Source organism: Trachemys scripta, chromosome 8 (assembly GCF_013100865.1).
Source record: "Trachemys scripta elegans isolate TJP31775 chromosome 8, CAS_Tse_1.0, whole genome shotgun sequence".
Taxonomy (NCBI): domain Eukaryota; kingdom Metazoa; phylum Chordata; order Testudines; family Emydidae; genus Trachemys; species Trachemys scripta.
In genome coordinates, this window is record NC_048305.1 from 38,336,204 (window position 1) to 38,345,756 (window position 9,553).

A 9,553-nucleotide genomic window follows, 5' to 3' on the forward strand; every position below is an offset into this window, starting at 1 on the left:
CAGCCCCCATTGGCCGCAGTTCCCAGCCAATGGGATCTGCGGGGGAATGCGCTTGGGGCAGAGGCAGTGCATGGAGCCCCCTGGCTGCCTCTATGCGTAGGAGCCGGAGGTGGGACATGCCGCTGCTTCCAGGAGCCGCATGGAGTGAGGCAAGTCTCCGAACCCGTTCCCCGGTGGGAACTCGAGGGCCGGATTAAAATGTCTGGAGGGCCGGATGCAGCCCTTGGGCCATAGTTTGCCCACCCCTAGTTTAGAGGCTGTTGATCTCTGGACAGCCAGAAGTGGTCCAGGAATTTTGCCAGAGCAACCTGTAGTTCCTCCTTTGGCCGCCAGAGGCTGCTGTGCCCTGGTTAGAGGAGGCAAGGCAGAGCTGTAGGAGTCAGGAGGGGAGTGGTTTGGGCAGCGGGCTGGAAGGGGGAGTGGAGGATAGAGGGCTGGGGACAGTAGGGTTGCCAACTTTCTATTTGCAGAAAACTGAACAACCTTGCCCCACCCCCTGCCCCGCCCCTGTCCTGAAGCCCCACCCAAGTCACGCCCCTTCTAACTCCATCCCCCCTCCCTCTGTTGCTCGTTCTCACCCACCCTCATTCACTTGCTCATTTTCACCGGGCTGGGGCTGGGGCTGGGGCTGGGGCAGGGGGTTGGGGTGGGAGGGGGGGGTGAGGTTCCAGCTGGGGATGTGGGCTCTGGGGTGGGGCTGGGGATGAGGGGGTTGGGGTGCAGGAGGGGGTTCAGTGTGTGGGCTCTGGGAGGGAGTTTAGGTGCAGGAGGGGGCTCAGGGCGGGAGGGATAGCTCAGTGGTTTGAGCGTTGGCCTGCTAAACCCAGGGTTGTGAGTTCAGTCCTTGAGGGGGCCACTTGGGGATCTGGGGCAAAATCAGTACTTGGTCCTGCTAGTGAAGGCAGGGGGCTGGACTCGATGACCTTTCAAGGTCCCTTCCAGTTCTAGGAGATGGGATGGGCTGGGAGCTGAGACACAGGAGGGGGTTTGGGGTGCGGGCTCCAGGAGGCGCTCACCCCAGGTGGCTCCCAGGAAGCGGCAACATGTCCCTCCAGCTCGTAGGCATAGTGGCGGCAATTGGGCTCTGCGTGCTGCCCCCAGCAGCAGAGAGAGGGCCGGCAGAAGATGGGGGGAGGATAGAGAGGGCTGGGGGCAGACAGAGAGAAGACCAGAGAGGGCTGGGAGCAGGCGCGCAGGGGAAAAGAGAGAGGTCCAGTGGCAGATGGGGGCGTGGGAGAAGAGAGAGGGCCAGGGGCAGACAAGGTGGAGGCCAGAGAGGGCTGGGGGCAGGCGGGCAGGGGGTAAAAGAGAGAGGGGCAGGGGAAGATGGGGGGTGGGAGAAGAGAGTGGGCCAGGGACAGGCGGGCGGGGGAGAAGAATGAGGGCTGGGGGCAGAGAGTGGGAGATGAGAGAGGGCCAGGGGCACATGTGGGGAGAAGAGAGAGGGCTGGGGGCAGGGGGAGGAGAGGGGTGGAGAAAAGAGAGGGTTGGGGGCAGAGAAGGGGGAGGGGAGAGAGGGCTGGGGGCACACAGGAGGAGGAGAGGGCCATGAGGTTGCTCTGTGGGGCAGAGCCAGCCTTGGGGCTGGTATAGGTCAGGAAGAGGTGGTTGCTGGCTCTGCTGTAGGCACTGTGGGTTTGCCAACCACCAGCCCCATCGAGTCCAGCATTCACAACCGCCCACATCAGGAGGGGCAGGGTGGAGGAGGCGTAGGGAGTAGCCTGTGTGACGTTATTGATATACTCTGGGACCATATAGATCATTGTTGCAACCAAGGTCCTATAGTGGCACCCAGATCTTGTGTAAAGGGGGTCAAATGGGGTGTCTAAGACAAGGTTATGGTTTACATTATGCTGTCTATATGTATGTATCAATTTTNTTTGAGCAATTTGTCCTGAGTTGGCACTCTCAGTTGGGTTCCACCAGAACCGCATTGTCACAGCCTGACCAATTGCTCACAGGAGGGAAGGGTGTGACGAAGTGGGACTGTTCTTAATGTTCCCTCTGAATACTGTGTGGGTGCCTCAGTTTCTGGCCGACCCTTTGTCGCCTAGCAACTAATGGCCAGGCCCTTCCCCCCTGCAAGGGGATGCTAAAGGTGTGGGATAACAAAGAGGTCAGGTGACCTCCTGGTTGGGGGTGGGGTGGAAGACAAAGAGGCCAGAAAGGAGGGGCTGGAGGGGGTTTCAGTTTGGAGCTGGCTGGGGACTAGGAGTGAGGGCAGATAGGGGTGTCTGGCTCACAGGACCCCAGAATGGACCCGGATGAGGGATCTGGTTCTCTGGACCTACAAGCTCTGTTTTAGACCGTGTTCCTGTCATCTAATAAACCTCTGTTTTACTGGCTGGCTCAGAGTCACGTCTGACTGCAAAGTGGAGGTGCATGCAGGTCCTCTGGCTTCCCCAGGAACCCACCTGGGCGGACTTGCTGTGGGAAGCACACAGAGGGGCACATGCTGAATGCTCCAAGGTCAGACCCAGGAGGTGAAGCCGTGTGAGCATCTTGCCCTGAAGAGGGTCTGCTCCATGGGAGAGGAGGCTCCCCAAAGTCCTGACTGGCTTTGTGGGGAGCAGTTCCAGAGCATCGCCCGGGGACTCCGTGACAAAGGGGAAGTAGGGAGTAGCCTGACCCATTGCTCACAGGAGGGGAGGAGGAGGAGGGTCCGACTGACCCATTGCTCACAAACGGGAGGGGGAGAAGGGAGCAAACTGACCCATTGCTCACAGGAAGGGCGGGGGATGAGGAAGAAACTGACCTATTGCTCACAGGGGGCAGGGGCAGACTGATCCATTGCTCACAGGAGGGGGGAGGCAGAAGAGGCAGGTAGCTAATGATGTCCACCAGTTCTCCTTTATTCCCTAGTTTGCCGACACGTTCCATGAGCTCTACTGGGCGGAGAGACTCCATTTCCCTTGCAAAAGCTGTGTTAGTTTGGTCCCACTGTACCCCTCTGCTTGTTTCACCTGACTGCCTGGTGCTGATGGGCTTGCTGGTCCGCAGTGTCCTGGAGCACCCGCCCAGGGCCAGCATCCTTTACGGTGAAGACTGGTGCAAAGATCCATTCAGCTCCTGGGGGCTGCCCTTCTCCCCTGCTGCGCCGACCTCCCATGGCCCAGCCAGTTTGCTGGCCCCCTGCCCAGGGCACACTGAACCCAGGGATTCTTTGCTCTTCCGGTTGGCTCTTTGCCCTCCCAATTTCCACCTGGGCTGTTTCCTGCCATGATCTGTGCCCTCTTTTTTACCCTTGTGTGGGCAGTTTCCATTTCTAGAAGGAGGCATTTGGCTTGGCTAAGCTGCAGTTACCCACTTCTTACTTTCCTAGCCAGGCCTCCTGGGACCTCCCTGCTGCCTGGAAGGATGTTAGCACCTCCCTTTTCACTCTAGACCCCTTAGACAAGCTTCCTAAGTGAATGAAATGTCCCTTTCCAAAATTCACTGTCACTGGGCTAGTTTTTGAAACAATCCCTCTCCTATGCAGTGTGAGCATCTTTCCCAAAGGGAAAACGTGGGACTGGCCCCGCACAGGGCTCTCGTTGGAGCCCAGCCTGCTCCCTGCATGGGGCTGGTGTTGCTCCTCGCCCGACTCCTGTCTGCCCCCCACGTGGCTGTTGCCTGAACCCTGCCTGCCCCCCATGTGGCTGGTGTCGCTACTTGCTGGAGTCCTGTTTCCCCTCCCCCAGGCAGGGCTGGTGTCACCGCTTACCCCCGCATGTTCCTCTGCACCCGACTAGGGGTGCATGCCCCATTTTTCTGGCAAAAGTGGCCATTTGTCCCATTTGCTCTTGCCAACTGATGTTGACCAGTTGCCAAGAGCAAATGGGACAAATGCCCACTTTTGCCAAAAAAGTCAGGCTGGCCGGAACACAGCTTAGAAAAGGGACCTTTCTCAGCCCAAACGGGATGCATGGTCACCCTACCGCTAAGGATACTGAACTGAATTCTAATGAGATCACTGTTGCTTAGTGAGTCAATCCTAGTTACTTCTTGAAACGGTTCCTTGCTGTGCCTCAGGATGACGTTGAGCGAAGCCTCTTGCGTGCACTCCAGAACCAGCCGTTCCACAATGCAGCCAGGCAAGGGGTCAAGACATTGCTTCCCTAACCCTTGTCCTGAAGTGAACTTCGGCTGGTTTATATGTGGGTTGTCGACATCCCTGTGTGACGTGCTGGTGTGAGCTGAGTGCTCCTCAGTGTCAGCTGCCTTTCCTCCAGCTCCTGGCTGACAAAACCCCAGACCACAGTCATTTTCTGTGCCAGGAGCCTGGTTCTCTCTGGCTAAAGTGGAGTCCGTCCCTCCCATACAAGCTCTCCCTACCCCACAGCACCCCCAGTACCTCATGCATTTAAACACCCCCTCGTTAAACACAATGAACTGCTGCCGCAGACATCTGGGTGCTGCTTGTGCACTCTGGGGTGTCGCTCCAAAGAAAGCACTCTCACACCCCAATTCCTTTATTGGTTTGGTAGAAATCACAGCAGCAGCAGCAGCAAACACAGGAGGAGGATCTCTGGGAGAAACATTGGTTGGAGCCCAGTGGTTTGGAGAGCAGCCACCCTTCTGGGTCCAACTCCAGGACTCAAAGGAAAGACCAGACCAGCCTCCTCTCCCCCCCACCTTCCCTCACATGTGCTCTCAGGGCCCCAGAATGGAGCTGGGCTGGAGTAGCCCCACTGAGTTCCCAGGGGATGGCCAGTTGCCAGGGGTAGGGCTGGGGAGGCATCCCTGAGCTGAACAAGTAACACAGGGCTGGGAGCACTGAGGTCTGGGAGGGGCCATCCTGTCTATGTGAGCTGCTGAGTGGGAGGATGGGAGCAGAGAAGGGAAATACAGGCCCAAGTCATCCCTGTGCTGCTGCAGAGCCTGGCACAGGGACAGATGGTGGCGGCTTGGGCCTGCCCTACTCTGAGCAGCTGGGGCCAGTCCATCCCCCTCAGGGGATATCCAGCTGCCTAGAGCCCCACTACGTCCTGCAGCAGCCAAGGAATAGCCAGGAGTAGGAATGCTGATGCCTACTCCCTGCTCTGCCCTTGCCATCCCCAGTCCCCCGAGAGGCCCTGAAACACCCCTGCACTGGGGCCCCTTCTTACACAGCCAGCTCTGTATCTCTGGCCAGGGCATCCCCAGGGGGGCTGGGTGGCGGCCCAGGGATACTTTGGTCAGGCAAAGTAGGGGCATTTTCCCCCGAGCAGAGGGCTCTGTGTGCCAGGTGGGTGGGTCGGGGCAGTTCTCTCTCCCCCCAGCAGAGGGCTCTGTGTGCCAGGTGGGTGGGTCAGGGCTGTTCTCTCCCCTGAGCAGAGGGCTCTGTGTGCCAGGTGGGGGGGCTGGGGTAGTTCTCTCTCCCCCCAGCAGAGGGCTCTGTGTGCCAGGTGGGTGGGTCGGGGCAGTTCTCTCCCCCGAGCAGAGGGCTCTGTGTGCCAGGTGGGTGGGTTGGGGCTGTTCTCTCCCCTGAGCAGAGGGCTCTGTGTGCCAGGTGGGTGGGTCGGGGCAGTTCTCTCCCCCAAGCAGAGGGCTCTGTGTGCCAGGTGGGTGGGTCGGGGCTGTTCTCTCTCCTGAGCAAAGCTGTGTGCCAGGTGGGTGGGTCAGGGTAGTTCTCTCTCCTGAGCAGAGGGCTCTGTGTGCCAAGTGGGGGGTCGGGGTAGTTCTCTCCCCCCCGAGCAGAGGGCTCTGTTTGCCAGGTGGGTGGGTCGGGGCATTTCTCTCTCCCCCCAGCAGAGGGCTCTGTGTGCCAGGTGGGTGGGTTGGGGCAATTCTCTCTCTCCCCAGCAGAGGGCTCTGTGTGCCAGGTGGGTGGGTCGGGGCAGTTCTCCCGAGCAGAGGGCTCTGTGTGCCAGGTGGGTGGGTCGGGGCAGTTCTCTCTCCCAAGCAGAGGGCTCTGTGTACCAGGAGCAGGATGAAAAGATGCTGAAGAATACATTCACACTAAGAACACTGGAGACAAATTTGTAACTATGCCTCCAACCCACTGCCAGGCTCCTGTGGGTGCTGAATGCCCCTGAGCATGCAGTGGAGGGGCAGGGGCACGGCCTCTCCCCAGCCCTGCTGGCAGGCGCGGGGCAGCTGCGGGCCCCGTTCAGGCCTCATCATCGCTGATGTTCGTCCTGTCCTCAGCCAGGCCACTCTCATCAATGTTCTCCAGGGAGTCGGCGTGCTGCAGGGACAGCTCGGCCAGGCTGATGCTGGGTAGCGTGTTCTGCTCTGGGTACACCCAGGGCTTAAAGCCAGGCTCGTGCTTCTGCTTCCACTCCAGGTACTTCAGCCCCGCCTTGTAGATCTTCTTCATGGCCTGGAGGGGCAGAGCAGCCCCAGCCTGTCACCAAGCCCCATTGCCCATCTGCCCATCCCCCTGGGACCCAGGGCTGGAGCCTGCCCTGCAGTCTGTTCCCATTGGCCGGAGCTTGCCAGGCCTGGGCAATGCCCTTGGGTGCTTTTCTCCTGAGCCCCTCTCCAGGCTCCCCTGGCATGCTGAGGGTCCCCTAAAGGGGACTCTGGGGTGGGGGGCGGAGGTGGGAGTGGGAGCCCTCTCCTGCCTGTGGTCTCACAGCCATGCTCACGTGCAGGGTATTGACTTGGCTCCAGCCCCACGCACAAGAGGTGGGATAGGAGCCCTGGGCTGCGTTTGCCGTGGAAGCCCCATCCCCGCTCTCATGCTGCCGGCCAGACTGGCATTGTAGCCACTAGGATTAGAGACCCAGCCCCATCCCAGAGCAGGGGAACACCTCTCTCTGCCCCCACCGCACACCCAGCTGGGAAGGAGAAAGGCCAACACACTGGAGGGTGAGGAGAGGAGACCCTGAGTGCCTCAGGGGAGAGGGATGCCCCTCCCAGCATCACCCATGGGGCACAGCACTCCCCACCCCCTTCCCAGAAACCAGGAGGGAGGAGCCGGGAGGGCTGGTGCCATGGCACCCCAAGGCTGGGTGTGGGGTGACCTGGGGGTGCCCCAGCAGGGGAAATGTTCTGCCTTGAGTCCCTGCTGTTGGTGTGTCAGGCTGGCTCAGCTCCATGCTCCGAGCATGTCCTGACATGTAGTGCACACAGCACCACAGTCTCTGAACTTCCTCCCTGTGCCCACCCCACCTGGGCTGCTGCGGCCACTTAGAGACAACTCAGCTCCATAGGGAGGGGCAAGTCCTGGAGCAGGCCTGAGCGAATCAAAGCTCTGGATGCTCTTAGCTGCAACAAGAGGCCAGTGAGCTCGCACCAGCGGGGTGGGCGGGGGCGTGTGCATGGGATTGAGTCACAGATGTGCTGTGCCCACAGTGCTGGGAGCTGCGTGAACTCACAGCCACACTTAGATGGTCCACGGCCCAGGCCTATGCAGCTGCTCACCACTGACCATGTGTCGCATACAGGGCCGGCTCCAGGGTTTTGGCCGCTCCAAGCAACCAAAAAAAAAAAAGCCGCAATCACAATTGTGATCTGCGGTGGCAATTTGGCGGGAGGTCCTTTGCTCCCAGCGGGAGTGAGGGACTGTCTGCCGAATTGCCTCCGAATACCTGGACATGCCGCCCCTCTCCAGAGCAGCCGCCCCAAGCACCTGCTTGCCAGGCTGGTGCCTAGAGCCGGCCCTGGTCGCATAGAATGCACCTTGACAGGCACTACAGGGCAGTGGCTTGGACACACTGAGGTCTAATTGATCTTCGAGGCTGCAGCAGTGTTGCTGCGTTATATGCATGGGGTGACTGGATCCACCAGGACGGGGAGGGACTTCCCAGAGCAATTCCCTGTTTTCTGCTGCGCTGGTGGGATCTGGTGGACACACCCATGCCATTGGTATACCATGGCTGCACAGGCTGGCCTAGCTTAACCTTGTCTCTTCTTGCTTTGCCCAGCTGTATTTCCCTGTAACTGCCCTGCTCCTCCCTGGGCCCGCAGGCACCTGTGTATAAGGAGACTGTTATCCCCTTAGTAAAACTCAGTGGGGTTTTTTTGGTTGGCTAGCTCCCAGTACTAAAAGTAAAGGGAAGGGTCAATAAGAAATCAGGACTGGTAGGGTCCTGTGCTCCGGGTGATCGGGAGCTGCCCGGGTCACAGAGTGGGGCCAAGTTAAGGAGAGAGCAGGGGCCCAAGATGAGCAGCGGAGCAGAGCTGTGCCAGCCAGAGGGGTTAGAAAAGCAGCCCAGGAAGCAGGTCAGTGCTGGGAGCAGAGCCACAGAAGCAGCCCAGAGAGCAGACCTGTGCTAGGAGGAGAACTGCAACAACCAGGGCCAGAGGTGCCAGAGAAGCAGCCCAGGGAGCTGGAGGCAGAGCAGCAACAGAGTGGAGCTGGAGCTGAGGCAGAGTGGAGCTGGAGCTGGAGTAGTCCGGAGCCAGGTGCGGTGATCAGGCTGGGAGGGCAAGGGGGGACCCTGGGCAGTGGGCCCAGCACAAGGAGATGTCTCCAGCCAAGAGGCCCTGCAGGCCGGACTTGGAGGAGGATCGTAACCTCAACGGGGTGGGGGTGATGCTAGAAAGAAGGGTCCTGCCACCTAGAGCCTGAGGGCGTGTCTGACCCACAGCATCTCTGCAGCACAGCCAGGGCCTGAGCAGGAGGCCTGGGATGTGTGAGGAGCAGACTGTGAGCTGCCCTGACATTCCAGCCATGGCTGGTTGTGTTATTGCTGTTTGCTATGTGCTCCACAATATCTGTGAGAGTAAGGGGGAGACGTTTATGGCGGAGTTGAGGCAAATCGCCTAGCCGCTGCTTATGCACAGCCTGACACCAGGGCAGTTAGAAGAGCACAGCAGGGCGCACTGAGCATCAGAGAAGCTAAGTAGAGTACTGACTCGAGCGGAGAGGCAAAACCATTCACTGGGCCCTGCGGGGCAGATTGGAAATGTTAAAGTGGGCAGAAAACAGAAGACAGTTATTCCTCCTCGGAGAAGGAAGATCCTTGATGAACACTGCTGGGTACCAGGAAATACCAGTAGATATTGAGCTCTTGTAGAGCCTACATCTGGGGCAAGCCTACCTAATGGGCTCCAGCCAGCCAATGTACCAACTGATACCATCAAAGGAAGAGTACCAGTGAGTCTTCTAAACTCAAGTTTGAAGGCTGTGGAGTTGCAGCCTCAAAACAGAACTGCAGAGGTACACTGGCCTGAGGGAGTGGTTCCACAGGTGAAGGTAACATTTGTAGAGAATGAAAATGAGCTGCGGGTGACAAGGAGGGAGAAGGGAGGACAAGTTGCCTTTGAGAAAGATGCGGTGAGGGATTGCCAGTTCCAGTTCAAGTGGCACGCCAAGGGCTGATTCCTGCACAGGTGGCTAACTTAGGGGAGTTGCCAGAGAAGCATCAAGAAGTCTTTTCTAAGGATAAGGTGACTAATTTTGATGACTGGGTTAAAGGTGTCCATGACAGGCCAAAGAAAGCCAGTGAAGTTGCTCTCAGTACAACTAAAGACACAGCCCAAAGTGGGAAAAGGACTTATGATCGCAAGTCCAGTGGGGCTCTCATCAGATCTGGTGACTGTGTACCAGTTCGTAGCCATAGATGCAGGAGGCGTAATAAAATACAGGACAAGTGGGAGTCAAATCTCTGTACTGTGGTCACCCACAACAATCCTGAACTGC

General features: G+C 58.8%; 1 protein-coding gene across 1 annotated transcript in view; it reads right to left on the bottom strand.

The window, feature by feature from the left end:
• Window positions 1–4,436: 4,436 nt before the first annotated feature.
• LOC117882060 (START domain-containing protein 10-like) overlaps window positions 4,437–9,553 on the bottom strand; it is a 43,244-nt gene continuing 38,127 nt past the window's right edge. The window contains exon 6 of the mRNA XM_034780029.1: window positions 4,437–6,283. Coding sequence (XP_034635920.1) covers window positions 6,071–6,283 — 213 coding nt within the window. The 3' untranslated portion in view covers window positions 4,437–6,070. The remainder of the gene's footprint in view (window positions 6,284–9,553) is intronic.